Genomic DNA, 16,087 nt, shown 5'->3' with positions numbered 1-16,087 from the left:
ATAGAACTACTCAGACATTCCAAATATCACTTGATTATCAGAGGGGTTATTATGACATCAGATAGAACTACTCAGACATTCCAAATATCACTTGATTATCAGAGGGATATCAGATAGAACTACTCAGACATTCCAAATATCACTTGATTATCAGAGGGGTTATTACAATCTGTAAAATGTCACCATACTATTCATTTAAAGCCCCTCTGTCAGATATAAATCATCAGAGTGGGAAACCAACTGAAATGTGTATGGGGAGAAACACCGCTGGTAGTGGGGTTACTAGGAGTCTGGAAGGTTACCGTTGTGGCTTGTTGCCTAGCAGATATTCCGCGGAATTGTTCTAGAAATGCATTGAAGGCATGGTTCTGCCAAGGTATGGAGTCCCTCCACAAGGTTGAGAAGTAACTCCTCGTGTCTTCCAATGGTGGCTCCTTGGAGGAAAACAATGGAGCAAATGCATCACATCCAAATAGATGATCTGTAGTGCTGGAAGAATGACACACGCAGATAAACACACACACACACGCAGTTTTAAAATGATCATTTAATCACAGAGCGTCTACATTGACACTGGCATACTATATATTTAAACTGAAATACTCCATATTCAATTTATGTTTTCTAATAAAAACATGCAAATATATTTTTTGTACAATTCGATTTAATATGGCATAAACAAAAAAACACATTCTTCGTAAAAAAATATAAGACAATGGGAGCATTGTGTATGTTCTCTGATGAACATTAAGTCAATGTGACGTGAAATATCAATTTACAGGTCCTGGGAGCATTGGAAAGGCTTCTCTCCTGTGTGTGTCCTCATGTCTTTTCAGGTTCGCAAACAAGGAAAAACTATTTCCACACTGGGAGCAGTGGAAAGGCTTATCTCCTGTGTGTGTCCTCATGTCTTTTCAGGTTCGTTGACGAGGAAAACGTTTTTCCACACTGGGAGCAATGGTAAGGCTTCTCCCCTGTGTGCAATCTCTTATGTTCTTTTAGGTGACTTAACTGGGCAAAACTCTTTCCACACTGGGAGCAGTGGTAAGGCTTCTCTCCGGTGTGTGTTCTTTGGTGACGTTTCAGGTGACCTAACTGGGTAAAACGCTTTGCACACTGGGAGCAGTGGTACGGCTTTTCTCCTGTATGTATTCTTTCATGTTCTTTCAGGTCCCTTGACTGGTTAAAACTCTTTCCGCACTGGGAGCAGTGGTATGGCTTTTCTCCTGTATGTATTCTCTCATGATCTTTCAGGTCCCTTAACTGGTTAAAACACTTTCCACATTGGGAGCAGGGGAAAGGCTTTTCTCCTGTATGTATTCTCTCATGCATTTTCAGGGACCCAATCCGGGTAAAACTCTTTCCACACTGGGAGCAGTGATGGGGATTATTTCCTGTGTGTGCCCTCTCATGTCTTTTCAGGCTCGCTAACAAGGAGAAGTTCTTTCCACACTGGGAGCACTGGAAAGGTTTATCGCCTGTGTGCGTCTTCTCATGTATTTTCAGGCATCCTGATGAGGAAAATCTCTTTACACACAAGGAGCAGAGGTAAGGCTTGTCTCCTGTGTGCATTCTCTCATGCATTTTCAGGGACCCTATCCGGGTAAAACTCTTTCCACACTGGGAGCATTGGAACAGTTTATCGCCTGTGTGTGTCCTCTCGTGTCTTTTCATGTTCCCTAACTGGGTAAAACTCTTTGCACACTGGGAGCAGTGGTATGGTCTTGCTGGTTTGGATGTTTCGTCCTCTGGTTCTTCTGAGTCTGGTCTTTCCCCTGCCAAAGACAAACAAAGTGTTTATTTAATCATAGAGACATGAATGAAACCTCCACAAGACAAAACTGTCTTCCTATGATATTTAATCCAAATCAGATCCATTTTACAGTGTGGCTTTAAAGGAATACAGCGATATTCTGGTAACTAGCGTTAGCGCAATGACTGGAAGTCTACAGGTACAGTAACATATGCTAAGGTACCTGTATTCCCAATCTGGCCCTCATACCATCACGGTCACCTAATCATCCCCAGTTTACAATTGGCTCATTCATCCCCCTTCCTCTCCCCTGTAACTATTCCCCAGCTCGTTGGTGTAAATGAGAATGTGTTCTCAGTCAACTTACCTGGTAAAATAAGGGTAAAATAAAAGAAAGGGGGGAAAAGAAAGACATCCAGTCATTTCACTAACACTAGTTATCATTGGCTTACAAAACAACCTCTTAAATTCCTTCCTACTGCACACAGACACCATAAAAATGGTATCCAGGAGTGACAGAAAGCCAGAATCTCACAGTATTCCTACATTTAAAAAAACAACATATTCAATGTAGAACTTCAGTAGAATGCCCATACAGGGGGATTCCTCACTACATGTAATCCATCTGCAGTAGAATGCCCATACAGGGGGATTCCTCACTACATGTAATCCATCTTCACTAGAATGCTAATACAGGGGGATTCCTCACTACATGTAATCCATCTTCACTAGAATGCCCATACAGGGGGATTCCTCACTACATGTAATCCATCTTCACTAGAATGCTAATACAGGGGGATTCCTCACTACATGTAATCCATCTTCACTAGAATGCCCATACAGGGGGATTCCTCACTACATGTAATCCATCTTCACTAGAATGCCCATACAGGGGGATTCCTCACTACATGTATTCCATAGAAGGGTCCTTTGGGGGATTGTTGACATCTATTTGATATTTGATTACAGAGCGGTAAAGCATCATATGACACCAATGTTGGCCTAGGAGCACATATAGAAGATCCTACATTATGGAGTCTTAAAGGAGGACTGTAGCATCTAATGATGAAACATTATGGAGTCTTAAAGGAGGACTGTTGCATCTAATGATGAAACATTATGGAGTCTTAAAGGAGGACTGTAGCATCTAATGATGAAACATTAAGGAGTCTTAAAGGAGGACTGTAGCATCTAATGATGAAACATTATGGAGTCTTAAAGGAGGACTGTAGCATCTAATGATGAAACATTATGGAGTCTTAAAGGAGGACTGTAGCATCTAATGATGAAACATTATGGAGTCTTAAAGGAGGACTGTAGTATCTAATGATGAAACATTATGGAGTCTTAAAGGAGGACTGTAGCATCTAATGATGAAACATTATGGAGTCTTAAAGGAGGACTGTAGTATCTAATGATGAAACATTATGGAGTCTTAAAGGAGGACTGTAGCATCTAATGATGAAACATTATGGAATCTTAAAGGAGGACTGTAGCATATAATGATGAAACATTATGGAGTCTTAAAGGAGGACTGTAGCATCTAATGATGAAACATTATGGAGTCTTAAAGGAGGACTGTAGTATCTAATGATGAAACATTATGGAGTCTTAAAGGAGGACTGTAGCATATAATGATGAAACATTAAGGAGTCTTAAAGGAGGACTGTAGCATCTAATGATGAAACATTAAGGAGTCTTAAAGGAGGACTGTAGCATCTAATGATGAAACATTATGGAGTCTTAAAGGAGGACTGTAGCATCTAATGATGAAACATTATGGAGTCTTAAAGGAGGACTGTAGCATCTAATGATGAAACATTATGGAGTCTTAAAGGAGGACTGTAGCATCTAATGATGAAACATTATGGAGTCTTAAAGGAGGACTGTAGCATCTAATGATGAAACATTATGGAGTCTTAAAGGAGGACTGTAGCATCTAATGATGAAACATTATGGAGTCTTAAAGGAGGACTGTAGCATCTAATGATGAAACATTATGGAGTCTTAAAGGAGGACTGTAGCATATAATGATGAAACATTATGGAGTCTTAAAGGAGGACTGTAGCATCTAATGATGAAACATTATGGAGTCTTAAAGGAGGACTGTAGCATCTAATGATGAAACATGGTGGAGTCTTAAAGGAGGACTGTAGCATCTAATGATGAAACATTATGGAGTCTTAAAGGAGGACTGTAGCATCTAATGATGAAACATTATGGAGTCTTAAAGGAGGACTGTAGCATCTAATGATGAAACATTATGGAGTCTTAAAGGAGGACTGTAGCATCTAATGATGAAACATTATGGAGTCTTAAAGGAGGACTGTAGCATATAATGATGAAACATTATGGAGTCTTAAAGGAGGACTGTAGCATCTAATGATGAAACATTATGGAGTCTTAAAGGAGGACTGTAGCATCTAATGATGAAACATTATGGAGTCTTAAAGGAGGACTGTAGCATCTGTTATGAAGATAAGATGATAATGAAGCAATACTGTAAAATGTAACTTAGACTGCAGTGATGCTGACATGCAATCAATGACGATACAGTCAGAATCTTTATTTATTTATTTATTAGGATTAATTAGCTGGTGCCGAGGCAGCGGCTACTCTTCCTGGGGTCCAAAAAAGGAATCAAAACACAAGAAATAAAACACAGTACTACATTAACATTATAATGTAGTCATTTAGCAGAGACGCTCCCATCCAGAGACCCACAGCTCATCACTGTCATCTCAAGATACCCAGACAACCATATATCACAGTGGTATCACAACAACCATGTAATCACATATCACTACATAATACAATACATAATCTAATACAACATCTAGAAAAGAAATGTCTGTCTCTTCACACTCCCCGTCCTGCCGGAAGGTGTTCTTTTGTCTGGTTTTAATCTGGCTTTATTGTTATCTTGAGTTACCTGGGTGACAGAGTTCTATTTAATACTGTCTATCTTGAGTTACCTGGGTGACAGAGTTCTATTTAATACTGTCTATCTTGAGTTACCTGGGTGACAGAGTTCTATTTAATACTGTCTATCTTGAGTTACCTGGGTGACAGAGTTCTATTTAATACTGTCTATCTTGAGTTACCTGGGTGACAGACTTCTATTTAATACTGTCTATCTTGAGTTACCTGGGTGACAGAGTTCTATTTAATACTGTCTATCTTGAGTTACCTGGGTGACAGAGTTCTATTTAATACTGTCTATCTTGAGTTACCTGGGTGACAGAGTTCTATTTAATACTGTCTATCTTGAGTTACCTGGGTGACAGAGTTCTATTTAATACTGTCTATCTTGAGTTACCTGGGTGACAGACTTCTATTTAATACTGTCTATCTTGAGTTACCTGGGTGACAGAGTTCTATTTAATACTGTCTATCTTGAGTTACCTGGGTGACAGAGTTCTATTTAATACTGTCTATCTTGAGTTACCTGGGTGACAGAGTTCTATTTAATACTGTCTATCTTGAGTTACCTGGGTGACAGAGTTCTATTTAATACTGTGCTTTTCCTAGCCTCTGTTCTGGACCTGGGGACTGTGAAGAGACCGCTGGTTGCATGTCTTGTGTTGTACCCATGAGTGTTCAAACTGTGTGCTAACTGGTTGAAACAGACAGTCAGTACATTCAACACCTCACACAAAAGACCAATAGTGATGCAGTCAATCTCGCCTCAACTTTGAGCCAGGAGAGATTGGCATGTCATGTCATTGACATTCTCCTTCCTTGTACATCTAAGTGCTGTCGGTGCCTCCTCCGACAGGTCGACCTTCGGCTACTTTCACCGTAGCGCTCCAACAGTATCTTTGCCAATAGCTTGTTGACAAGTTACACAAATGAACTCAATGAAACAAAATAACAAAATTCAAGAGGTTTTAAAGTTAGTCTAAAACAATTATATTAAATCTAATAATCGACAATTTGAAATTTGACCCAAATCATATAATTAATGTCTAAGGGTTCATACTTCAATCAATTCAAATCCATAAATCACATTAAAATACACGTTTTAAAATCTGACTTTAGACTAGATTGTACAAACTCCTCCCACCCCTGCTCCTTACTGGTTGCCACATCTCAGTCAATCTCATCAACCTGAAAGGGGTGGGGCTAGCCCTTTAAATGCCCCCATCTGCAGTCATCAGTCCTCTCTCAACCAACCAAACAAGCATCAAATCAAATCAAAGTTTATTTGTCACATGCGCCAAATACAACCTTACAGTGAAATGCTTACTTAGAGGCTCTAACCAATAGTGCGGAAAAAGTATGCGTGTGTGTGTGTGTGTGTGTGTGTGTGTGTGTGTGTGTGTGTGTGTGTGTGTGTAGGTAAGTAAAGAAATAAAACAACAGTAAAAAGACATTTGAAAATAAGAGTAGCAAGGCTATATACAGACATCGGTTAGTCAGGCTTATTGAGGTAGTATGTACATGTGGTATGGTTAAAGTGACTATGCATGGGTATGGTTAAAGTGACTAAGCATATATGATGAACAGAGAGTAGGAGGGGGGAGGGGGGGGGCACACAATGCAAATAGTCCGGGTAACCATTTGGTTACCTGTTCAGGAGTCTTATGGCTTGGGGGTAAAAACTGTTGAGAAGCCTTTTTGTCCTAGACTTGGCACTCCAGTACCGCTTGCCATGTGGTAGTAGAGAGAACAGTCTATGACTGGGGTGGCTAGGGTATTTGACAATTTTGCGGTATTTGACACCGCCTGGTGTAGAGGTCCTGGATGGCAGGCAGCTTTGCCCCAGTGATGTACTGGGCCGTACGCACTACCCTCTGAAGTGCCTTGCGGTCGGAGGCCGAGCAATTACCGTACCAGGCAGTGATGCAACCGGTCAGGATGCTCTCGATGTTGCAGCTGTAGAATCTTTTGAGGATCTCAGGACCCATGCCAAATCTTTTTAGTTTCCTGAGGGGGAATAGGCTTGGTCGTGCCCTCTTCACGACTGTCTTGGTGTGTTTGGACCCTTCTAATTTGTTGTTGATATGGACACCAAGGAATTTGAAGCTCTCAACCTGCTCCACTACAGCCCCTTCGATGAGAATGGGGATGTTATCGGTGCTCCTTTTCCTGTAGTCCACAAGCATCTCCTTAGTCTTGGTTACATTGAGGGATAGGTCGATATTCTGGCACCACCCGGCCAGGTCTCTGACCTCCTCCCTATAGGCCGTCTCGTCGTTGTCGGTGATCAGGCCTACCACTGTTGTGTCGTCAGCAAACTTAATGATGGTGTTGAAGTCGTGCCTGGCCATGCAGTTGTGGGTGAACAGGGAGTACAGGAGGGGACTGAGCACGCACCCCTGGGGAGCTCCAGTGTTGAGGATCAGCGTGGCAGATGTGTTGTTACCTACCCTCACCACCTGGGGGCGGCCCGTCAGGAAGTCCAGGATCCAGTTGCAGAGGGAGGTGTTTAGTCCCAGGTTCCTTAGCTTAGTGATGAGCTTTGAGGGAACTATGGTGTTGAACGCTGAGCTGTAGTCAATGAATAGAATTCTCACATAGGTGTTCCTTTTGTCCAGGTGAGAAAGGGCAGTGTGGAGTGCAATAGAGATTGCATCATCTGTGGATCTGTTTGGGCGGTATGCAAATTGGAGTGGGTCTAGGGTTTCTGGGATAATGGTGTTGATATGAGCCATTACCAGCCTTTCAAAGCACTTCATGGCTACGGACGTGAATGCTACGGGTCTGTAGTCATTTAGGCAGGTTGCCTTTGTGTTCTTGGGCACAGGGACTATGGTGGTCTGCTTGAAGCATGTTGTTATTACAGACTCAATCAGGGACATGTTGAAAATGTCAGTGAAGACACCAGCCAGTTGGTCAGCACATGCCCGGAGCACACGTCCTGGTAATCCATCTGGCCCCGCAGCATGGAAACCTAGAGATGTGTTATTGACTGTGACTATGGAACAGCATGGAACCATAGATACAGTGAGGGAAAAAAGTATTTGATCCCCTGCTGATTTTGTACATTTGCCCACTGACAAAGAAATGATCAGTCTATAATTTTAATGGTAGGTTTATTTGAACAGTGAGAGACAGAATAACAACAAAAAAATCCAGAAAAACAATGTCAAAAATGTTATAAATTGATTTGCATTTTAATGAGGGAAATAAGTATTTGACCCACTTTCAATCAGAAAGATTTCTGGCTCCCAGGTGTCTTTTATACAGGTAACGAGCTGAGATTAGGAGCACACTCTTAAAGGGAGTGCTCCTAATCTCAGCTTGTTACCTGTATAAAAGACACCTGTCCACAAAAGCAATCAATCAATCAGATTCCAAACTCTCCATCATGGCCAAGACCAAAGAGCTCTCCAAGGAAGTCAGAGACAAGATTGTAGACCTACACAAGGCTGGAATGGGCTACAAGACCATCGCTATGCAGCTTGGTGAGAAGGTGACAACAGTTGGCGTGATTATTCGCAAATGGAAGAAACACAAAAGAACTGTCAATCTCCCTTGGCCTGGGGCTCCATGCAAGATCTCACCTCGTGGAGTTGCAATGATCATGAGAACGGTGAGGAATCAGCCCAGAACTACACGGGAGGATCTTGTCAATGATCTCAAGGCAGCTGGGACCATAGTCACCAAGAAAACAATTGGTAACACACACTACGCCGTGAAGGACTGAAATCCTGCAGCGCCCGCAAGGTCCCCTTGCTCAAGAAAGCACATATATATGCCCGTCTGAAGTTTGCCAATGAACATCTGAATGATTCAGAGGACAACTGGGTGAAAGTGTTGTGGTCAGATGAGACCAAAATGGAGCTCCTTGGCATCAACTCAACTCGCCGTGCTTGGAGGAGGAGGAATGCTGCCTATGACCCCAAGAACACCATCCCCACCGTCAAACATGGTGGAAACATTATGCTTTGGGGGTGTTTTTCTGCTAAGGGGATAGGACAACTTCACCGCATCAAAGGGACGATGGACGGGGCCATGTACTGTCAAATCTTGGGTGAGAACCTCCTTCCCTCAGCCAGGGCATTGAAAATGGGTCGTGGATGGGTATTCCAGCATGACAATGACCCAAAACACACGGCCAAGGCAACAAAGGAGTGGCTCAAGAAGAAGCATATTAAGGTCCTGGAGTGGCCTAGCCAGTCTCCAGACCTTAATCCCATAGAAAATCTGTGGAGGGAGCTGAAGGTTCGAGTTGCCAAACGTCAGCCTCGAAACCTTAATGAGTTGGAGAAGATCTGCAAAGAGGAGTGGGACAAAATCCCTCCTGAGATGTGTGCAAACCTGGTGGCCAACTACAAGAAACGTCTGACCTCTGTGATTGCCAACAAGGGTTTTGCCACCAAGTACTAAGTCATGTTTTGCAGAGGGGTCAAATACTTATTTCCCTCATTAAAATTAATTAATTTCATAAAATGTTTAACATGCGTTTTTCTGGATTTTTTTTGTTCTTATTCTGTCTCTCACTGTTCAAATAAACCTACCATTAAAATTATAGACTGATCATTTCTTTGTCAATGGGCAAACGTACAAAATCAGCAGGGGATCAAATACTTTTTTCCCTCACTGTACAACTGAAGTCGGAAGTTTACATACACTTAGGTTGGAGTCATTATAACTAGTTTCTCAACCGCTCCACAAATTTCTTGTTTACAAACGATAGTTTTGGCAAGTCGGTTAGGACATCTACTTTGTGCATGAAACAAGTAATTTTTCCGACAATTGTTTACATACAGATTATTTCACTTATAATTCACTGTATCACAATTCCAGTGGGTCAGAAGTTTACATACGCTAAATTGACTGTGCCTTTAAACAGCTTTCAAAATTCCAGAAAATTATGTCATGGCTATAGAAGCTTCTGATAGGCTAATTGACATCATTTGAGTCAATTGGAGGTGTACCTGTGGATATATTTCAAGGCCTACCTTCAAACTCAGTGCCTCTTTGCTTGACATGATGAGAAAATCAAAAGAAATCAGCCAAGACCTCAGAAAAAAATTGTAGACCACAAGTCTGGTTCATCCTTGGGAGCAATTTCCAAACGCCTGAAGGTACCACGTTTATCTGTACAAATAATAGTATGCAAGTATAAACACCATGGGATCACGCAGCCATCATACCCCTCAGGAAGGAGAAGCGTTCTGTCGCCTAGAGTTGAACTTACTTTGGTGTGAAAAGTGCAAATCAATCCCAGAACAACAGCAAAGGACCTTGTGAAGATGCTGGAGGAAACAGGTACAAAATTATATATATCCACAGTAAAACAAGTCCTATATCGTCATAACCTGAAAGGCCGCTCAGCAAGGAAGAAGCCACTGCTCCAAAACCGCCATAAAAAAGCCAGACTACGGTTTGCAACTGCACATGGGGACAAAGATTGTACTTTTTGGAGAGATGTCCTCTGGTCTGATGAAACAAAAATAGAACTGTTTGGCCATAATGACCATCGTTATGTTTGGAGGAAAAAGGGGGAGGCTTGTAAGCCGAAGAACACCATCCCAACTGTGAAGCACGGGGGTGGCAGCATCATGTTGTGGGGGTGCTTTGCTGCAGGAGGGACTGGTGCACTTCACAAAATAGATGGCATCAGGCGGCAGGAAAATGATGTGGATATATTGAAGCAACATCTCAAGACATCAGTCAGGAAGTTAAAGCTTGGTCGCAAATGGGTCTTCCAAATGGACAATGGCCCCAAGCATACTTCCAAAGTTGGGGCAAAATGGCTTAAGGACAACAAAGTCAAGGTATTGGAGTGGCCATCACAAAGCCCTGACCTCAATCCTATAGAACATTTGTGGGCAGAACTGAAAAAGCGTGTGTGAGCAAGGAGGCCTACAAACCTGACTCAATTACACCAGCTCTGTCATGAGGAATGAGCCAAAATTAACCCAACTTATTGTGGGAAGCTTGTGGAAGGCTACCCGAAACGTTTGACCCAAGTTAAACAATTTAAAGGCAATGCTACCAAATACTAATTGAGTGTATGTAAACTTCTGACCCGCTGGGAATGTGATGAAAGAAATAAAAGCTTAAATAAATCATTCTCTCTACTTTTATTCTTATTTCACATTCTTAAAATAAAGTGGTGATCCTAACTGACCTAAAACAGGGAATGTTTACTAGGGTTAAATGTCAGGAATTGTGAGAAACTGAGTTTAAATGTATTTGGCTAAGGTGTATGTAAACTTTAGACTTCAACTGTATGTTAGTAAGATTTCATATAAACAATTTGGTTTATATTTTTGAGTAAGGTTTCATATAAAGAATTTGATTTATGTGAGTAAGGTTTCAGAAAAACAATGATTTATTTGTGAGTAAGGTTTCATATAAACAATATGACTTCAAGTTGCATAAACAAAAACACAAATTCCCAGTCAAAAACATAAGTCAGAACACAGCCTCTCTATTCTCTCATGTGATTTCAGGTCCTCTGACTGGGAAAATGTCTTTCCACAATGAGAACAGTGGAAAGGCTTCTCTCCTGAATGTGTTCTTTCATGTGATTTCAGGTGCTTTAACTGTTTAAAACTCTTTCCACATTGGGAGCAGTGGTAGGACTTCTTTCCGGAGTGTATTCTGTTATGTATTTTCAGGCTCCCTAACTGGGTGAAACTCTTGCCGCACTGAGAACATTGGTAAGGCTTTTCTCCTGTGTGTATTCTCTCATGCCTTTTCATGTTAACTAACAAGGTAAAACTCTTTCCACATTGGGAACATTGGTAAGGCTTTTCTCCTGTGTGTATTCTCTCATGCCTTTTCATGTTAACTAACACGGTAAAACTCTTTCCACAGTGGGAACATTGGAAAGGCTTTTCTCCCGTGTGTGTCCTCTCATGCTCTTTTAGGTTCCGTAACTTAGTAAAACTCTTTCCACAATGGGGACAGAGGTGTCGTTTTGCTGGTTTGGGAGTCTCTGGTTCCGGTTTCCCTGAAGGACTCTTCCCGCTATCGGAGAATCTCTTCCTACTGGAGTGAGAATCTGGTCTCTTTCCTGCCAAAGACATTATTTTGTTAAACAGAGAACTGAATGAAACCTACACATGATAAAACTTGATTTATATTAGGGTTGCAAAAACCCGGTAGCTTTCACAAAATTCCCAAGTTTTTCAGATATCCTGGTTGGAGGTAGAGGTCTTCACAGGTCCAAAAAGTTGGACCTGTTCCGAAAGGGACCTGGCGCTCTACCACCCGGATCTGAACTAACAAAAAGCAGCAGGAAAGCAGCAGAATTTTTGTTCTTTTTTTACCACTTTATTATCTGAAGCTGACAAAGCAGGAGAAGAGCACGAGCAGAAAGGGGAGGGGCCGTACTGTGAAAGCTCGGGCTATAGTAGACTAATAGCTGCCATTACTAGGTTATTTATCAAATAAGATTACGTAGTACCCGTCTTGGACAAAAAAACGGGAGAAACTAGTTAAGCTACATAGCTAAGGTTAGCTAGCTATGCTAATTGAGGATGGAGTGCATACACTTCTGATCCTACAGTTACAAAATAACAACAAATCCATTCAGACTATTAAATATTAATAGCAGCCTGCCTACCTGTTGACTTCTGGTCGGTGTAGCCTATCCTTCTTTAACTTTGAATGACGTAATTTTAATTCCATCTTCCATTGATTAGATATCTCCTAACTTTTGCCACACAGAGAGGATCTGTAGCCTAGCACTGCTTTGACGACTTGTGATTGGCCAACAACAAGCTACATGTTCAACGCTCCACTTTTCGTGAAAAGCAAGAGCAGCAGCATAAATTATTTAAAAATAAAATGTCTCTCTCTACTGCAGAAGTCACATTTGGATCTGTATGGGCCCTTCCGGACAAGTCAGTTAAAATTACACCCGAGACAATCATTTTAGATCCTACCCAAAACATTATTTAGAATACCAGGATTGCGTCTCGGGTATTCGGGAACAGTTGGAGCTGTGAAGACCTCTGATTCTGGGAATCTTTCAACCGGGTTTGATTTCATAGATTGTCATGGTTACAGGCTGAGCAGAGCTCTATAATAATAGGTAATGTCATGGTTACAGGCTGAGCAGAGCTCTATAATAATAGGTAATGTCATGGTTACAGGCTGAGCAGAGCTCTATAATAATAGATAATGTCATGGTTACAGGCTGAGCAGAGCTCTATAATAATAGATAATGTCATGGTTACAGGCTGAGCAGAGCTCTATAATAATAGATCATGTCATGGTTACAGGCTGAGCAGAGCTCTATAATAATAGATCATGTCATGGTTACAGGCTGAGCAGAGCTCTATAATAATAGATAATGTCATGGTTACAGGCTGAGCAGAGCTCTATAATAATAGGTAATGTCATGGTTACAGGCTGAGCAGAGCTCTATAATAATAGATAATGTCATGTTTATTGGCTGAGTAGAGCTCTATAATAATAGATAATTTCATGTTTATAAGCTGAGCAGAGCTCAATATTAACAGATATTGTCATGTTTATTGGCTGAGCAGAGCTCTATAATAATATACTGAACAAAAATATAAACACAACATGTACTGAAATTAAAGATCCCAGAATGTTTCTATACGCACAGAAAGCTTTTTCATTTGCTATTGAGCTGAATGTTGAGACAATTTTACATCCCAGTTCGTTAACATTTCTCCTTTGCCAAGATAATCCATCCATCTGACAGGTATATCAAGAAGCTGCTTAAACAGCATGATCATTACACAGGTGAACCTTGTACTGGGGACAATAAAAGGCCACTGAAAAATGTGCAGTTTTGTCACACAACGCCACAGATGTCTCAAGTTTTGAGGGAGCTTGTAATTGGCATGCTGACTGCAGGAATGTCCACAAGAGCTGTAGCCAGAGAATTTGGCAGTGCGTCAACCAGTCTCACAACCACAGACCACGTGTAACCACGCCAGCCGAGGATCTCCACATCCGGCTTCTTCACCTGCGGGATCGTCTGAGACCAGCTACCCGGACAGCTGATGAAACTGAGGAGTATTTCTGTCTGTAATAAAGCCCTTTTGTGGGGAAAACTCATTCTGATTGGCTGGGCCTGGCTCCTAAGTGGGTGGGCCTATGCACTCCAGGCCTACCTATGGCTGCGCTCCTGCACAGTAATGTGAAATCCATAGATTAGGGCCTAATGAATTTATTTCAATTGACTGATTTCCTTATATGAACGGTAACTCAGTAAAATCCAAGTGTTTTGAAAGGCTGGTAATGGCTCACATCAACACCATTATCCCAGGAACCCTAGACCCACTCCAATTTGCATACCGCCCAAACAGATCCACAGATGATCCAATCTCTATTGCACTCCACACTGCCCTTTCCCACCTGGACAAAAGGAACACCTATGTGAGAATGCTATTCATTGACTACAGCTCAGCGTTCAACACCATAGTGCCCTGAAAGATCATCAATAAGCTAAGGACCCTGGGACTAAACACCTCCCTCTGCAACTGGATCCTGGACTTCCTGACGGGCCGCCCCCAGGTGGTAAGGGTAGGTAACAACACATCAGCCACGCTGATCCTCAACACAGGGGCCACTTGGGGGTGCGTGCTCAGCCCCCTCCTGTACTCCCTGTTCACTCATGACTGCACGGCCAGGCACGACTTCAACACCATCATTAAGTTTGACACAACAGTGGTAGGCCTGATCACCCACAATGACGAGACAGCCTATAGGGATGAGGTCAGACACCTGGCCGTGTGGTGACAGGATAACAACCTCTCCCTCAATGTGATCAAGACAAAGGAGATGATTGTGGACTACAGGAAAAGGAGGACCGAGCACGCCCCCATTCTCATCGACGGGGCTGCTGTGGAGCAGGTTGAGAGCTTCAAATTCCTTGGTGTCCACATCAACAACAAACTAGAATGGTCCAAACACACCAAGACAGTCGTGAAGAGGGCACGGAAAACCTATTCCCCCTCAGGAGACTGAAAAGATTTAGCATGGGTCCTCAGATCCTCAAAATGTCCTACAGCAGCACCATCGAGAGCATCCTGACTGGTTGCATCACTGTCTGGTATGGCAACTGCTCGACCTCCGACCGCAAGGAACTACAGAGGGTAGTGCGAATGGCCCAGTCCATCTATGGGGCCAAGGTTCCTGCCATCCAGGACCTCTATACTAGTCGGTGTCAGAGGAAGACCCTAAAAATTGTCAAAGACTCCAGCCACCCTAGTCATAGACTGTTCTCTCTGCTACTGCACGGCAAGCGGTACCGGAGCGCCAAGTCTAGGTCCAAGAGGCTTCTAAACAGCTTCTACCCCCAAGCCATAAGACTTCTGAACATCGAGTTAAATGGCTACCCAGACTATTTGCTTTCCCCCCCACCACTGCCACTCTCTGTTGTCATCTTTGCATAGTCACTTTAATAACTCTACCTAGATGTACATACTACCTCCACTAACCGGTGCCCCCGCACACTGACTCTGTACCGGGACCCCCCTGTATATGTTGTTATTTTGTACTGCTGCTCTTTAATTACTTGTTACTTTTATTTCTTATTCTTATCCATATTTTTTTATTAAATGCACTATTGGTTAGGGGCTCATAAGTAAGCACTGTAAGGTCTACACCTGTTGTATTCGGCGCATGTGACTAAAACAATACAATTTGATTTGATTTCCTTATATGAACTGTAACTCAGTAAAATCGTTGAAATTGTTGCGTGTATAGATATTTTTTTGCACTAATATCATAATTAGTGGGTATTATATTTAGAGTTAGCTATCTAGCTAATGTGATTTGAGTTTCCACTTACTCAGGTGTTGAAATCCAAATGAAGAATGATATTAAGGACATTAATTCTGATATTAGTTACATTAATTAGGATATTAGTTACATTAATTATGATATTCGTTATGATATTAGTTACATTAATTATGATATTCGTTATGATATTAGTTACATTAATTATGATATTAATTATGATATTAGTTACATTAATTATGATATTAGTTTACATTAATTATGATATTAGTTACATTCATTATGATATTAGTTACATTAATTATGATATAAGTTACATTAATTACGATATTAGTTACATTAATTATGATATTATTACTAAACAAAATAGACCACATGGAACCACGCCAGGCCAGGATCATCTGAGACCACCCGGAGAGCTGATGAAACTCTGTGGGGAAAACTCATTCTGATTGGCTGGGCCTGGCTCCCCAGTAGGTGGGACTATGCCCTCCAGGCCCACCTATGGCTGCGCTACAGCCCAGTAATGTGGAATCCATAGATTAGGGCCTAACTCATTTATTTCAATTAACTGAATTCCTTATATTAACTATAACTCAGTAAAACCGTTGAAATTGTTGCATGCATGGATATCTTTTTTTTGTACTAATA

The 16,087-nt window shown here is 41.7% G+C and overlaps 1 protein-coding gene across 1 annotated transcript in view; it reads right to left on the bottom strand.

The window, feature by feature from the left end:
* Positions 1–532: 532 nt before the first annotated feature.
* The window catches only part of LOC106594954 (uncharacterized), a 47,738-nt gene continuing 32,183 nt past the window's right edge, over positions 533–16,087 (bottom strand). The window contains 3 exon segments of the mRNA XM_082958399.1: positions 533–906; positions 908–1,775; positions 11,115–11,729. Of these exon segments, the coding sequence (XP_082814525.1) occupies positions 771–906; positions 908–1,775; positions 11,115–11,729 (1,619 nt within the window). The 3' untranslated portion in view covers positions 533–770.

The sequence above is a fragment of the Salmo salar genome, chromosome 12, assembly GCF_965601325.2.
Source record: "Salmo salar chromosome 12, fSalSal1, whole genome shotgun sequence".
In the NCBI taxonomy this organism is placed as follows: Eukaryota; Metazoa; Chordata; class Actinopteri; order Salmoniformes; family Salmonidae; genus Salmo; species Salmo salar.
This window is presented reverse-complemented; position numbering and strand designations above follow the sequence as displayed.